Source organism: Oncorhynchus nerka, linkage group LG16, assembly GCF_034236695.1.
Source record: "Oncorhynchus nerka isolate Pitt River linkage group LG16, Oner_Uvic_2.0, whole genome shotgun sequence".
In the NCBI taxonomy this organism is placed as follows: domain Eukaryota; kingdom Metazoa; phylum Chordata; class Actinopteri; order Salmoniformes; family Salmonidae; genus Oncorhynchus; species Oncorhynchus nerka.
This window is the reverse complement of record NC_088411.1, coordinates 28,150,406-28,167,907: the sequence shown is the minus strand read 5'-3', so window position 1 is coordinate 28,167,907 and position 17,502 is coordinate 28,150,406. Positions and strand designations below refer to the sequence as shown.

Here is a 17,502-nt window from a genome sequence, read left to right as displayed (position 1 = left end):
GAATCCATCCTCTAACCCTGGTACCTGAAAGCAAAGTCACGTCTTCCTCTGTATCAGCAGAGGAATGTCAAAGAAATAACCTCAAATGATTGTTATAACGAGGTGGTTTCAGTTACCACTTGGTGTTCCCACTGTGTTTTCTTTCCTTGAAAGAAATTTGGAAGGTTGATGAATTTATTAATTTTTCTAGCACCCACCCCTCCTCTACCCCCACCACCCCTCCTCTACCCCCACCCACCCTCCTCTACCCCCACCCACCCTCCTCTACCCCCACCCACCCTCCTCTACCCCCACCAACCCTCCCCTCTACCCCCACCCCTCCTCTACCACCAACCACCCTTCCTCTACCCCCAACCACCCTTCCTCTACCCCCACCCACCCTCCTCTACCCCCACCAAACCTCTCTACCCCCACCAAACCTCCTCTACCCCCACCCAGCCCTCCTCTACGCCCACCCCCCTCTACCCCCACCCAGCCCTCCTCTACCCCACCCAGCCCTCCTCTACACCCACCCCTCCTCCTCTACACCCACCCCTCCTCTACCACCAACCACCCCTCCTCTACACCCACCACCCCTCCTCTACCCCCACCAACATTTAAATAATCAACCCTCTACTCCCATTTCCACCACTTGTGCTCATTAAAAAGTGGAGAATTAGCAACTTTTTGCATCTTTCAATACTTACAGAACTATTTGTGTGGACTTTCATGGGCTGCAACTGCACTGTACTGTCTGTCTGCATCCCAAATCTCTCCCTTTTCCCCCTTAAAAGTAGTCAAAAGCAATGCACTCCATAAGGAGTAGGGTTCTATTTGGGGCTCAGACTGTATTTCAGTTTCTTCAGCCCAAGTGAATGGACAGCGCTGTTCTGGATGACTGACTATATTTTTTATTTATTTAAATCTGTTAATATAAAGCAAGTGATTCTTGGAGACTAGCCACACACACATGCGCGCACACACACACACACACACACACACACACACACACACACGACCGTCAGCGCTGCAATGGCAGTTCACCAGTCGATTTATCCCACATTAACCACAACACAACACTGCCCTCTAGTTTGTGTGTGTGTACGCGTGTTCAGACCGGAACTGTGAGGACATATAAACTCTCAGTCTCTCTCTCTCTCTCTCACTCCCTTTCTCACTTCCTCAATATCCTCTCGATCTCTCTCACTCCCTCTCTCTGTTATGTTTCCTCTTCTAGACATGGTTTGAGAAGAACTGCCTGTCTGATGACTGTGCTGCTGACCTGAGACTCCATGGGAAACTGCTGCTTTCTGGGTAAAGAACACAGACAGACAGTCTGTTCCTCTGTTTGGCCACTCACTTCGTTGATATTGTGCGGATGGGTGTGTGTTTCTTCTTTTCTGGCCACTGCTCACCACTCCTCTATGAAAGCTGACTGACGTCATGCTGTACACACTGAGGAGGTGTGGGTGTGGTCAGTGGAACTATGATGCGTCCTCATTGGCTCTCGTTGTGGTTGGAAACCATCCATGCCTTTTCCATATTTAGTGAGGGAGGTCTTTTCCTTTCCTCTTTGTTGTATGAATCATTGGCAGTCTGTACGTTTGGAAACCAAAATCGGGTGTTATGCAGTGTGTAGAGTGAAATATCTCTGATATAACTCCACTGTAGTTATGATAATAACTTCTACCTCACAGGGTAATGTCTCTATATAAAAAAAACACATTAAGAGACAGTGGCAGTCTTGAGACAGGTATTATACATAGGCCTACATGTTACTTATTGAATTAGAGACGATACATAATGATCCCAGAGAATGGAAAACAAATGCAGTTAATCAGCACTGTGCACTAATTAACTGAAATAGTTAATCAACTGAAATAGTTTATCAACTGAAATGCCTGATTCCTCATCCTGCTAGGCTACATGTCTGTCCCCACCTTGCCCTGGAAGGAGTGAGTAACCCCTCCCAATGTTTTAATTGTTTCTTTCCCTATCAAATAAAATGTTAACTATTATATTCCTGCCTCCAGGCTCCACGTCCATCCCCACCTTGCCCTAGGAGGAGTGAGGAACGTCTCTCTGAACGTGACCATCTCCAACGCAGGGGACGATGCCTACGACACCAATATCTACTTCAACTTCTCCAGAGAGGTCTTCTATATCAACTACTGGCAGAGGGTTGGTTGTTGTTCTATTTCTGTAGTTCTGTTGTTAGTGCAGGCTGTTGTGTAGAAGAAGGTAGGGGTGAAGAGGGAAAGAGAGAGGAGAGAAGGGAAAAAAGAGAGCACAGAGGAAGCCAGACTTTGTGAGGAGAGAGAGACATAGAGAGACAAGTTTAGGTAGTTAATTTGGCTGACCTTCTGTCACAAATTCCGGAAACTTTCCCAACATTCCCAAGTTTTTCAGAAACCCATGTTGGAAGATTCCTGGAATCAAGAGAGAATACTCAGAAAGGGAATCCTACGAATGGAAATCCTACAAATGGAATCCAACAAGTGCAAATTCTTGAAAACCTATGATTTTTGGGGGAAAGTTTCATTTGAACCCTGGCAAGAGCATAATACCTAACAAAACTACTCCTCATTCAACAACTCCCTAACACTGTGACTATGTGCTATGACGTGAAACAGATTTGAGCCAGCATTCAATCACTTTTAATTACATGAGGGGAAGAGTGCAAGTGCAGGGAAGGGAAGTGTGCACGTGTATGGAAGGAGGACAGAACAGATCTAATCATACCTGAGATAGATGCCATGTCAGAGATGAGAGTGTGAGAGACAATAATATTTTACCCATATGCACAATAATATTTTACTCAAGTATTGCGCAAATAGTATTTTAAGGGTTTTAGTTTCACCTGGCTAATTTAATTAACTATGAACTTCAGGTTGACGTTTAGTATTGGGATACCTCCTGTAACAGAGTCTCTCTTTGTCTGGGAAGCTAATAGGTTGAGGGACCAGCGGGACCAGGAAGTCACAGACAGGAAAGGAACAATATTAAATGAAGACACAGGAGTCTCTCACAGTCAGACCTGGGTTTAAATACTATTTGAAATATTAGTAATAGGCTGCCTGGAGTGCCAGGTGGGGGGGGTTTGAATTTTCTGGACTTTTCAATTGGATCGATTGCATAAGGACATTTCAATCAAGCACAGCTAATACAGTATATATTATAATATATATTATATATATTAAGTATTTGAGTTGATATATATTAAGTATTTGAGTTGATTTCAGATAATTTTTTAACCTAGGTCTGCACGATTCTCACACACAGCAACAGCCTTAGTCTGACTACTGTATGAGACTTTAGTAATTACTTCTCCCTGCTGGTTGAAGATAGAGGTGTTGATACTACCTACCTCTGCTCCGCTATGGTTCTGCAAGGGTCAGCTCCCGGCTCCCATTTCTTGGATGAGGCTCTTTCTTTCGTTCTTTCTTTCTGTGTCTGTGTGTGTGGAGTCGAGCGTAAACTCCCGTTCCCTCCGTGTTTTGGGGGGGGGGGGGGGGGGGTGTCACTGTTGTTCTTGCAACCAGAGCTGTCTTATAACCAGGGAGGTGAATTGGTTTCAGAAGCTCAACATCGTCTCACTTCTCAGGGAGCCAAACGACAGCACACTGTTCAGAAGACCTGTGTTCAAATACTATTTGAAATCTTTCATATACTTTGAGTGTTTAGTCTTACCTGCCTACAGTGCCAGATTGGTGAGGTTGTCACTTTTGTGACTGTTCTATTGGTTCCATTGCACTAGGCACGCCAAATCAAGCCCAGTATTTTAAATTATTTCAAATAGTATTTGAACCCAGGTCTGTCGCCACACTGGCATACACCGAAGCACAGGAGCCTGGGTTATGAGGTGGAGCTGGGTGGTGGGCTTATGTTTGGGGGAAGGGAGCACCAGGTTTGTGTTTTGGAAGCTTATGTTACTCATGACAGGTCAGGGGTTTGGGACAGCCAGAACCTCTGCTAGAGGCTTTTGCAGTAAAGTAAGAAGGAACCAAATGCCTTTAGCAGAGGTTCTGACTATTGACATCAGGGTACTGGTGTGGTACTGGTTTGAGGGCTAGTCATGTAACCAGAGCAGTGTTGTTATTTAGACTGCCAAGTCCTTCTGTCAAAGTCCAAATTCGTATGGTATTTCTGAACTAAAGAAACTGAAAAAAAGCATTGCAAACACAAAATCCTTAGCCAACAACGACAACACTATCAGTATTTATTTAGAGTACAGGATGAGCTATGCTATGTGAGTTAGGGAGGGAGGGAGGGGGGAGGTGCACCAAAGGAAAGATGGAGGAGTGAGAGGGACATTTACGAACTCGTGATGATTTAACAGGAATTTCAGGGGCACTGAAACCTCGTGGTTAAGGAGTATGTCCTTCCTCATAACCTGTTGTACAGATAAAGGTGGTAAATCAAGGGTAAATCATGCTTGTAGTTCTTTATGAAGCAGAAGAAATTAGAGAGTTCTAGTCACAGTTGTTTAGCTATAGAAGAGGTAGACTACAGAGGGTGAAAGATACAGCCTCATTTTAATCATGTCCTATTTTTCAAGCTCTATCAGCTTGCGTCAATTCGTTCCTTACACCTTCCCTTGGCTCTAACCATTCACTGTTTAAAAATATGTAAAGTCTGGATAGATAAAAGCATTTTAGTGGTGGAGCTTCTGCCATTTTGCTTCCACCTTAAAGATCTCAACAAACATTGAAGTGTAACTGCCAAGGGGTAGTGAGTGAAATATTTTGGGACTGATAGGTCTCATGGGTAAAGTAATTCCCACCAAACTACGACTCCACTGAAGCCTTCTGCTGACACTAAAACAACCTAAATAAACCCAGTGAGATTTACTGGGTCTGCCATTTGTCAGAATCCTAACATGAGACGTGGAAGACGGAGGAAGACCAGAGCGAGTGGAGAAGAGAGGGAAAGGAGGGTGAGGGGGTAATAAAGAGAGGGAAGAAAATTAGAGGTCTGCCATTTTTCCAAATCCCAAGCATGAATCTGTTCATGACTACAGAAGACCAGAGAAAATGGGAGAGAGAGGGAGGCCAGAGGGAGAAAAAGAGGAAACAACCAGAAAAAGAGTGACAGAGATGGTGAAAAAGAGAGGAAGATCATTAAAAGTGAGATGGAGAAAGAAAGACCAGAAAAATGGATAAAGAGAGATAGTGTGGAAGAGAGAGAGAGATTATCAAACAGCTGGTAGTCCCCTCTGCCCCAGTTTCCACACTCTGCCCTAGTCTCCCCACTCTGCCCAAGTCTCCCCTCTCTGCCCTAGTCTCCCCACTCTGCCCTAGTCTCCCCACTCTGCCCCAGTTTCCACACTCTGCCCTAGTCTCCCCACTCTGCCCAAGTCTCCCCTCTCTCTCTCACTCACTCACTCACTCACTCACTCACTCACTCACTCACTCACTCACTCACTCACTCACTTACCTACTCACTCACTGACTGACTGACTGACTGTTGTTCTCAATTCAAAGGGCTTCATTGGCATGGGGAACATATGTTTACATTGCCAAAGCAAATGGACTAGACAATAAACAAACAAAAGTTTCAAAGGAATAGAGACATTTCAAATGTTATACTATGGCTATGTACAGTGTTGTGGAAATAGTTAAAGTACAGAAGGGGAAATAAATCAACATAAATATGGGTTATATGTTATGTTTGTTCTTCACTGGCTTTCTTGTGGGGATGGTACACTGTGGTATATCACCCCACCAGCCCACCCCCTTCCCTGAAGACCCAGCACTGTTTGCACAGCAGCATGGAAGGAATACAGGAAATAGCTAGGACATTTCTCCATCAGTTCCAGTCCTGTTGGGGTCCCCTCCCTCTCTACTGGGATCCCAGTTGCATCCATACAGGTGGCTGTGGGAGTAGTAGGTTTGGGGGGATGTGGGCCCCACCCTAACCCCCCACCTCACCCTGGCCTGTAGCTGGGAAACTGATGAGTAAGGGAGGGAAGAGTGGAAGAAGGAGGGGAGGCTGGATGATAGGTGTGTGGAATGATGTTTCCTCATCATGGTGTGAGCAAAAGAGGGTAAATCTAATGACTGGTAATAGTTGGTAGGTGCTATGGCAAAAAGAAGAAGAGGAGGAGGATGAGACTTTGTAATGAGAGGTGTGTGGAATGATGTTTCCTCATCATGGTGTGAGCAAAAGAGGGTAAATCTAATGACTGGTAATAGTTGGTAGGTGCTATGGCAAAAAGAAGAAGAGGAGTAGGATGAGACTTTGTAATGAGAGGTGTGTGGATTTATGTTTTCCTCGTAAGTGTGTGAGCAGAGGAGGGAGAGGTAACGACTGTTAAATGCAGCAAATGTCTCATCTCTAATCTATCTCCCTGGTAAATAAGCAGCACATTTCTCATCTCTAATGTATCTCCCTGGTAAATAAGCAGCACATTTCTCATCTCTAATGTATCTCCCTGGTAAATAAGCAGCACATTTCTCATCTCTAATGTATCTCCCTGGTAAATAAGCAGCACATTTCTCATCTCTAATCTATCTCCCTGGTAAATAAGCAGCAAATCTCTAAACTATATCTCTTGTATGCAGCATATCCAGAAGTTAGTAGTTTAGGTAAAGTCCAGTTGAGGTTAGGAATCGCTGTAGTTCCCTTATGAATACTGTAGTTCACAGGTGTCAAATTCATTCCACGGATGGCTGAGTGTCTGCGGATTTTCCCTACTCCTTTGTACTTGATTGATGAATTAAGGTGACTAATTAGTAAGGAACTCCCCACACTTGTTTGTATAGGGCTTCATTTAATGGAACAACTAAAAACCTGCAGACACTAGGCCCTCCCTGAAATGAGTTTCACACCTGTGCTGTAGTAGTTCATTGAAGACTTTTGATACTATTTAACTTTTTCCAAGCTGACAATTGTGTAGAAATAATAATACAGTATTTTAAAAGATTAAAAAGCTGCAGTAGGATTCAGTGCAAAAGCTTCAGTAGGATTCCGTGCAGGCATAAATGAATATATTTGTTGTCCATTGATTTACCTCTTCCAGCTCTGCTGAACATTCCAGAAGCACTACTTTGTCTGTTTTTATCAGTGAACTTGTCAAAGTTGAGATGTGTCACAGCCTTCTTACTTTTATCCTCCTCCTCCTCCTCCACACACATGTAGTCACACACCTGCACACACATACAGCGCACACATACACACAGAAACAGCAGCCCCTTAGTGAACTCTCACTGTTTGAATTCTTCCTCCTCTCAGAGTCCGAGTGTTTACACACACACACTCACACACACACACTCACACACACCCACACACCGTGTTTATACTGTCCAGCCGGTGAAGCTCTCTTCTGTTTAGACAAGCTTCCAAACACACAGGCGGCATCCTAAATGGCACCCTATTCCCTAAATAGTGTACTACTTTTAACCAGGATCTATTCCCTAAATAGTGTACTACTTTTAACCAGGACCTATTCCCTATATAGTGTACTACTTTTAACCAGGACCTATTCCCTATATAGTGTACTACTTTTAACCAGGACCTATTACCTATATAGTGTACTACTTTTAACCAGGACATATTACCTATTATAGTGTACTACTTTTAACCAGGACCTATTACCTATATAGTGTACTACTTTTAACCAGGACATATTACCTATTATAGTGTACTACTTTTAACCAGGACATATTACCTATTATAGTGTACTACTTTTAACCAGGACATATTACCTATTATAGTGTACTACTTTTAACCAGGACCTATTACCTATTATAGTGTACTACTTTTAACCAGGACATATTACCTATTATAGTGTACTACTTTTAACCAGGACATATTACCTATTATAGTGTACTACTTTTAACCAGGACCTATTACCTATTATAGTGTACTACTTTTAACCAGGACCTATTACCTATTATAGTGTACTACTTTTAACCAGGACATATTACCTATTATAGTGTACTACTTTTAACCAGGACATATTACCTATTATAGTGTACTACTTTTAACCAGGACATATTACCTATTATAGTGTACTACTTTTAACCAGGACATATTACCTATTATAGTGTACTACTTTTAACCAGGACATATTACCTATTATAGTGTACTACTTTTTAACCAGGACATATTACCTATTATAGTGTACTACTTTTAACCAGGACATATTACCTATTATAGTGTACTACTTTTAACCAGGACATATTACCTATTATAGTGTACTACTTTTAACCAGGACATATTACCTGCGCTAATTAGAGGTTGTCCTCCCTCTTTTACCGTCCTCTCCTGCAGGGACAAGAGAGTTTGGAGTGTGATCTTTAAAATAAAAAATATACTGTCGTCAATTCTTTACCATTGAGCGTACATCATTGTATATTAGCTAAATGTTTACCTGCATTGTAAAAATATTCAATGTTTTTGTAGGTGCTAATATCTAGTCAGTTTATACACTGTACTATACTTTCTCCTCACAGGCACAGCTTTTAGTGTCAGTATGTATATACTCTATGGTGAAGTGGATGAATCAGCTCTGTTCATTGTTGTCATTTCAGTTGGCTCCTCAATGCTTTCACCATGGCTCACTCATTCTCTAATACTGTGTCTTTGGCTGTCCCCTCTTTCTCTGTCTCTTGCGCTCATACTCTCTCCACTCTCCTCTCTCTCCCCCTCTCTCTCCCGTTCTTTCTCTCTCTCTCGCTCTTTCTCCATCCCCCATCCCTCTGTCTGTGTTTCTCCTTTCAATAAGTGTATAATGATTGTATATAATGTGAAGTGAGGTTTTCACTGTGATCATATTTTCTTTATGCTGCGTTCACCTTGGTTCTCACTCCCTCCGTCCTCCCCCATTCCTCCCTCCCTGTGTGTTTATCTATTGAAGGAAGAGAAGGGTATTTCCTGTGGTCTTGTTGATTTAGACTTCCTCAAATGCAGCGTGGGATTTCCCTTCATGAGAGCACAGACTAAGGTATAGCTCCTAATTGTCATGGCAAAAATGTTTACATCCATGTTTTATACAGTTACCATGCTATAAATAGTGTCCTGTTGTCTTTACCCAAGCACAACCTTTTTTTTGAAAGCACAGACTAAGGTATAGCTCCTAATGGTCTTGGCAGATTGTTTACATATTCTAAATGTTTTACAGACAATACGTTTTGTAGTTTTTACATCAAAGTCTTCCCATACCAAACATACCATCCAGTGTTTAGTTGTTATCCTTACCCAAGCACAACATTTCCTTTCGCAAGAGCACAGACTAATGTAGCTGTCCTAAACATAATCACTGAACTTTTACATATGCATTTTTTACAGTCAATACTTGTCTGTTTGTAGGTTAGACATAAACGTCTTTCCATACATACCATGTAGTGTCTAGTTGTTGTAAACACAACCACAACAGGATGGCATAGTATACACTTACAGTATCGTCTGCAGTCACTGGGCCATGTCACTATGCAGAGCCTGAAAAGCAAACTAATGATTTTGACAACTACTTGATATACATCATGTCACTTTACTAAAAGCTTTCCCCAATACTTCTCCTCTTACCTTGTCTTTCCTCAGTATCATCTTGCAGTGATCTTCGACACAAGCCGGCTTTCAGGGGAAAATGAGACATTGCAGTTTGTAGTTCATGCAAAAAGGTAAGTTGAGACGCTGTACGTTGAGACGCTGTACGTTGAGACGCTGTACGTTGAGACGATGTAAGTTGAGACGCTGTACGATGAGACGCTGTACGTTGAGACGCAGTGCGTTGAGACGCAGTGCGTTGAGACGCTGTGCGTTGAGACGCTGTACGATGAGACGCTGTACGATGAGACGCTGTACGTTGAGACGCTGTACGTTGAGACGCTGTACGTTGAGACGATGTGCGTTGAGACGATGTGCGTTGAGACGATGTGCGTTGAGACGCTGTACGTTGAGACGCTGTACGTTGAGACGCTGTACGTTGAGACGCTGTACGATGAGACGATGTGCGTTGAGACGATGTGCGTTGAGACGATGTGCGTTGAGACGATGTGCGTTGAGACGCTGTACGTTGAGACGCTGTACGTTGAGACGCTGTACGTTGAGACGCTGTAAGTTGAGACGCTGTACGATGAGACGCTGTACGTTGAGACGCTGTACGTTGAGACGATGTAAGTTGAGACGCTGTACGATGAGACGCTGTACGATGAGACGCTGTACGATGAGACGCTGTACGTTGAGACGCAGTGCGTTGAGACGCAGTGCGTTGAGACGATGTAAGTTGAGACGCTGTAAGTTGAGACGCTGTACGATGAGACGCTGTACGATGAGACGCTGTACGTTGAGACGCTGTACGTTGAGACGCTGTGCGTTGAGACGATGTGCGTTGAGACGATGTGCGTTGAGACGATGTGCGTTGAGACGCTGTACGTTGAGACGCTGTACGTTGAGACGCTGTACGTTGAGACGCTGTACGATGAGACGATGTGCGTTGAGACGATGTGCGTTGAGACGATGTGCGTTGAGACGCTGTGCGATGAGACGCTGTACGTTGAGACGCTGTACGTTGAGACGCTGTACGTTGAGACGATGTAAGTTGAGACGCTGTAAGTTGAGACGCTGTACGATGAGACGCTGTACGTTGAGACGCTGTACGTTGAGACGATGTAAGTTGAGACGCTGTAAGTTGAGACGCTGTAAGTTGAGACGCTGTACGATGAGCCGCTGTACGTTGAGCCGCTGTACGTTGAGACGCTGTGCGTTGAGACGCTGTGCGATGAGACGCTGTGCGTTGAGACGCTGTGCGTTGAGACGCTGTACGATGAGACGCTGTACGTTGAGACGCTGTGAGTTGAGACGCTGTGAGTTGAGACGCTGTGAGTTGAGACGCTGTACGTTGAGACGCTGTACGTTGAGACGCTGTACGATGAGACGCTGTACGATGAGACGCTGTACGTTGAGACGCTGTACGTTGAGACGCTGTACGATGAGACGCTGTGCGTTGAGACGCTGTACGATGAGACGCTGTGCGTTGAGACGCTGTACGATGAGACGCTGTGCGTTGAGACGCTGTGCGTTGAGACGCTGTACGTTGAGACGCTGTACGTTGAGACGCTGTACGTTGAGACGCTGTACGATGAGACGCTGTACGTTGAGACGCTGTACGATGAGACGCTGTACGTTGAGACGCTGTAAGTTGAGTAAAAGGGAAAGTTGTTAGTGTAAGGTAAGCCTAACCCAGGACCATTTGTTGGTAATGAGAAGATGTATACACTCGATATAGACTGGTAAATTATTTACATTTCCTTTGTACACTTTGCGAATCATGCCTGGTAGTCAGAGTAGAAGTCCTCCCCTAAACATACACACACATACAGTGCCTTCAGAAAGTAATCGCACCCCTTGATTTTTACACATTTTGTTGTTACAGCCTGAATTTAAAATATACTAAATGTATATATTTTTGTAACTGGTCTACCCAATACCCTTTAATGTCAAAGTGGAATTTTGTTTTTCAAATTTTTTGCTAAGTAATTAAAGATGAAAAGCTGAAATGTCTTAAGTCAACAAGTATTCAACCCCTTTGTTATGGCATGCCTAAATAAGTTCAGGAGTAAAAAATGTTCGTAATAAGTTGTATGGACTCACTGTTTGTGCAATAATAGTGTTTAACATACATTTTTAATGACTTCCTCATCGCTGTACCCCACACATACAATTATCTGTAAGGACCCTCAGTCAAGCCGTGCATTTCAAACACATATTCAACCACAGAGACCAGGTTTTCCAATGCCTCGCAAAGAAGGGCACCTTTTGGTAGATGGGTCAAAAGAAAATAACGGACGTTGAATATCCCTTTGAGCATAATTAATTTATTAATTACAGTTTGGATGGTCACTACAAAGATACAGGCTGCCTTCCTAACTCTGTTCCCAGAGAGGAAAGAAACTGGCATGATTTCACCATGAGACTGTGATAGAAGAAAACTGAGGATGGATTAACAACAAGTGTAGTTACTCCACAATACTAACCTAATTGACAGAGTGAAAAGAAGGAAGCATGTACAGAATAAAAAATATTAGATGTCTATATTGGTCCGCCAATACTAGTAAAGGCCCAGTGCACTACTTTTGTGAAAAAGTATATATTTCAAAAAAGTAGATTTTCTTTTAAAATTCTGATTATTATTCTATATTTAGATTTTTCAGGGGGTGCTGCAGTACATTTACATTACATTACATTTAAGTCATTTAGCAGACGCTCTTATCCAGAGCGACTTACAAATTGGTGCATTCACCTTATGACATCCAGTGGAGCAGCCACTTTACAATAGTGCATCTAAATCTTTTAAGGGGGGTGAGAAGGATTACTTTATCCTATCCTAGGTATTCCTTAAAGAGGTGGGGTTTCAGGTGTCTCCGGAAGGTGGTGATTGACTCCGCTGTCCTGGCGTCGTGAGGGAGTTCGTTCCACCATTGGGGGGCCAGAGCAGCGAACAGTTTTGACTGGGCTGAGCGGGAACTGTACTTCCTCAGTGGTAGGGAGGCGAGCAGGCCAGAGGTGGATGAACGCAGTGCCCTTGTTTGGGTGTAGGGCCTGATCAGAGCCTGGAGGTACTGAGGTGCCGTTCCCCTCACAGCTCCATAGGCAAGCACCATGGTCTTGTAGCGGATGCGAGCTTCAACTGGAAGCCAGTGGAGAGAGCGGAGGAGCGGGGTGACGTGAGAGAACTTGGGAAGGTTGAACACCAGACGGGCTGCGGCGTTCTGGATGAGTTGTAGGGGTTTAATGGCACAGGCAGGGAGCCCAGCCAACAGCGAGTTGCAGTAATCCAGACGGGAGATGACAAGTGCCTGGATTAGGACCTGCGCCGCTTCCTGTGTGAGGCAGGGTCGTACTCTGCGGATGTTGTAGAGCATGAACCTACAGGAACGGGCCACCGCCTTGATGTTAGTTGAGAACGACAGGGTGTTGTCCAGGATCACGCCAAGGTTCTTAGCGCTCTGGGAGGAGGACACAGTGGAGTTGTCAACCGTGATGGCGAGATCATGGAACGGGCAGTCCTTCCCGGGAGGAAGAGCAGCTCCGTCTTGCCGAGGTTCAGCTTGAGGTGGTGATCCGTCATCCACACTGATATGTCTGCCAGACATGCAGAGATGCGATTCGCCACCTGGTCATCAGAAGGGGGAAAGGAGAAGAGTAATTGTGTGTCGTCTGCATAGCAATGATAGGAGAGACCATGTAAGGTTATGACAGAGCCAAGTGACTTGGTGTATAGCGAGAATAGGAGAGGGCCTAGAACAGAGCCCTGGGGGACACCAGTGGTGAGAGCACGTGGTGAGGAGACGGATTCTCGCCACGCCACCTGGTAGGAGCGACCTGTCAGGTAGGACGCAACAAGCGTGGGCCGCGCCGGAGATGCCCAACTCGGAGAGGGTGGAGAGGAGGATCTGATGGTTCACAGTATCGAAGGCAGCCGATAGGTCTAGAAGGATGAGAGCAGAGGAGAGAGAGTTAGCTTTAGCAGTGCGGAGCGCCTCCGTGATACAGAGAAGAGCAGTCTCAGTTGAATGACTAGTCTTGAAACCTGACTGATTTGGATCAAGAAGGTCATTCTGAGAGAGATAGCGGGAGAGCTGGCCAAGGACGGCACGTTCAAGGGTTTTGGAGAGAAAAGAAAGAAGGGATACTGGTCTGTAGTTGTTGACATCGGAGGGATCGAGCGTAGGTTTTTTCAGAAGGGGTGCAACTCTCGCTCTCTTGAAGACGGAAGGGACGTAGCCAGCGGTCAGGGATGAGTTGATGAGCGAGGTGAGGTAAGGGAGAAGGTCTCCGGAAATGGTCTGGAGAAGAGAGGAGGGGATAGGGTCAAGCGGGCAGTTTGTTGGGCGGCCGGCCGTCACAAGACGCGAGATTTCATCTGGAGAGAGAGGGGAGAAAGAGGTCAGAGCACAGGGTAGGGCAGTGTGAGCAGAACCAGCGGTGTCGTTTGACTTAGCAAACGAGGATCGGATGTCGTCGACCTTCTTTTCAAAATGGTTGACGAAGTCATCTGCAGAGAGGGGGGGGGGGGGGGGGAGGGGGATTCAGGAGGGAGGAGGATTCAGGAGGGAGGAGAAGGTGGCAAAGAGCTTCCTAGGGTTAGAGGCAGATGCTTGGAATTTAGAGTGGTAGAAAGTGGCTTTAGCAGCAGCGACAGAAGAGGAAAATGTAGAGAGGAGGGAGTGAAAGGATGCCAGGTCCGCAGGGAGGCGAGTTTTCCTCCATTTCCGCTCGGCTGCCCGGAGCCCTGTTCTGTGAGCTCGCAATGAGTCGTCGAGCCACGGAGCGGGAGGGGAGGACCGAGCCGGCCTGGAGGATAGGGGACATAGAGAGTCAAAGGATGCAGAAAGGGAGGAGAGGAGGGTTGAGGAGGCAGAATCAGGAGATAGGTTGGAGAAGGTTTGAGCAGAGGGAAGAGATGATAGGATGGAAGAGGAGAGAGAAGGGGGAGAGAGAGCGAAGGTTGGGACGGCGCGATACCATCCGAGTAGGGGCAGTGTGGGAAGTGTTGGATGAGAGCGAGAGGGAAAAGGATACAAGGTAGTGGTCGGAGACTTGGAGGGGAGTTGCAATGAGGTTAGTGGAAGAACAGCATCTAGTAAAGATGAGGTCGAGCGTATTGCCTGCCTTGTGAGTAGGGGGGGAAGGTGAGAGGGAGAGGTCAAAAGAGGAGAGGAGTGGAAAGAAGGAGGCAGAGAGGAATGAGTCAAAGGTAGACGTGGGGAGGTTAAAGTCGCCCAGAACTGTGAGAGGTGAGCCGTCCTCAGGAAAGGAGCTTATCAAGGCATCAAGCTCATTGATGAACTCTCCGAGGGAACCTGGAGGGCGATAAATGATAAGGATGTTAAGCTTGAAAGGGCTGGTAACTGTGACGGCATGGAATTCAAAGGAGGCGATAGACAAATGGGTAAGGGGAGAAAGAGAGAATGACCACTTGGGAGAGATGAGGATCCCGGTGCCACCACCCCGCTGACCAGAAGCTCTCGGGGTGTGCGAGAACACGTGGGCGGACGAAGAGAGAGCAGTAGGAGTAGCAGTGTTGTCTGTGGTGATCCATGTTTCCGTCAGTGCCAAGAAGTCGAGGGACTGGAGGGAGGCATAGGCTGAGATGAACTCTGCCTTGTTGGCCGCAGATCGGCAGTTCCAGAGGCTACCGGAGACCTGGAACTCCACGTGGGTCGTGCGCGCTGGGACCAACAGATTAGGGTGGCCGCGGCCACGCGGTGTGGAGCGTTTGTATGGTCTGTGCAGAGAGGAGAGAACAGGGATAGACAGACACATAGTTGACAGGCTACAGAAGAGGCTACGCTAATGCAAAGGAGATTGAATGACAAGTGGACTACACGTCTCGAATGTTCAGAAAGTTGAGCTTACGTAGCAAGAATCTTATTGACTAAAATGATTAAAAATTATACAGTACTGCTGAAGTAGGCTAGCTGGCAGTGGCTGCGTTGTTGACTTTGTAGGCTAGCTGGCAGTGGCTGCGTTGTTGATTCGGGGGCTAGCTGGCTAGCTAGCAGTGTTGATTACGTTACGTTGCGTTAAAAGAACGACAATAGCTGGCTAGGTAACCTAGAAAATCGCTCTAGACTACACAATTATCTTTGATACAGAGACGGCTATGTAGCTAGCTATGTAGCTAGCTACGATCAAACAAATCAAACCGTTGTACTGTAATGAAATGAAATGAAAATGTGATACTACCTGTGGAGCGAGGCGGAATGCGACCGGGTTGTTGAGTTCTAATCGGTAGACGTTGGCTAGCTGTTGGCTAGCTAGCAGTGTCTCCTACGTTAATGACGACAAATAGCTGGCTGCGTTGTTGATTCTGGGGCTTGCTGGCTAGCTAGCTAGCAGTGTTGATTACGTTACGTTGCGTTAAAAGAACGACAATAGCTGGCTAGGTAACCTAGAAAATCGCTCTAGACTACACAATTATCTACACAATTATCTTTGATACAGAGACGGCTATGTAGCTAGCTATGTAGACGGTGGGCGTTAGCTAGCTGGCTAGCTGCTGGGCAGATAAGTTAGGACGACGAAATACGATAATTACGCAATTATCTTTGATACAAAGACTGCTATGTAGCTAGCTAAGAAGAAATTGCTAAGATTAGACAAATCAAACCGTTGTACTATAATGAAATGTAATGAAAAGTTATACTACCTGCAGACCGAAGTGCAGACCGAAGTGCGGATGCGACTGCTCGCTCCAACCCGGAAGTACCCTCAGAACCCCTGCTTCCCGCGGCTATGGCTACAACTGCTTTCACATAAGACCAGAAGGGTCTGCTGTCGTATAAGGCTGGGAGGGGTCTGCTGTCACATAAGGCTGGGAGGGGTGAATAACTTCAAGTTGCCAGATTAGTGAAGTTAGCAGTGGAAACAATACCTTTCTTTCTTTGACAGAAGAATTTAAGACCTAGCTAACTTTCTCTTTCATGTTGCTGTCAAGAATACAAAGATTTGTACTTGAATCACTATGCTGAAAATTGGCATTGTTAATGTATTAACATCTACTATCATTGACTATATGTTAAATGCCTGTTATTGTTTTCTCATTGTAGTGCCAACCCTGAACATAAACTGTTGGACAACACCTTGGATCTTTCTATCCCACTGGTCCATGAGGTAGACACAACTATCACTGGGTAAGTGGTTCAAAATGCGCAAGAGGACAAAACATAATTACTTTGTCTGCAATGGGAGTGGTCTGCTAACTGTAGACATACTGTAAACCATTCATTACAGTTAGGCCAAACCATAGAGATGGAAAGATCTTTGTGTCTGTGCTATTACGGCATCTGTGCCAACATGGGCAGCGCCATTAAGGCTATCTCCATTTTAAAGTAGTCCATTTGCTTCTTATTTTGTGTTTGAAAAAAGCGTAAAGCTAATATTGGTGATTTACCGCCATCTGCAGTGCTGGAGTCCTGAACCAAATATTGTAATTCATTTATTGTGGCCACTAGATGGTGGTGATATAGCTTAAAGCCATTTACAAACCATAGCACTCAAGAAGAAGATGGCAATGCCCATGCAAAAACATGTTATATCAAAGTTGAATCCTCTAACTATCTCTATGGGCCAAACACACTACATTCCCATACTGTCTGGGTGCGTAGACTCTGAATTTATGCTACGCATATGCTATCAGATGAAGTCACTAGACAACACCATGGATTATTCAAATATACAGTATCAAGCAGCTTGGACTGCATGCTAAAATGGTGGCTAAAATCAAGCTGTATCAAGATGAATATAAACGGTCACATTAAGATCAAAGTGGTAGTCAAACTAATGCTCAGTTTCTCTGCTAGTTTGTGTGTCTGCCTGGTCTCTACAGCTCTGTTCTAAGCCTCTTGACAGATTAAAGTCACCAGACAGACAGAGCTGAGTTACATTATCAGACAGCAGAGCTGTAGCTGAGCTGTTTTCTCTCTGTGGAGGAACTTGGCCATTTGGACATTGCATCTCTCTCTCCATTTTCTCTGATTTATGCTCTCTCTGTGTCTGTCCCTCGCTCTCTCTCTC

General features: G+C 45.2%; 1 protein-coding gene across 1 annotated transcript in view; it reads left to right on the top strand.

The window, feature by feature from the left end:
* itga9 (integrin, alpha 9) overlaps positions 1-17,502 on the top strand; it is a 163,867-nt gene that overhangs the window by 118,378 nt on the left and 27,987 nt on the right. The window contains exons 17-21 of the mRNA XM_029685347.2: positions 1,217-1,293; positions 2,013-2,160; positions 8,840-8,926; positions 9,523-9,602; positions 16,536-16,619. Coding sequence (XP_029541207.1) covers positions 1,217-1,293; positions 2,013-2,160; positions 8,840-8,926; positions 9,523-9,602; positions 16,536-16,619 — 476 coding nt within the window. The remainder of the gene's footprint in view (positions 1-1,216; positions 1,294-2,012; positions 2,161-8,839; positions 8,927-9,522; positions 9,603-16,535; positions 16,620-17,502) is intronic.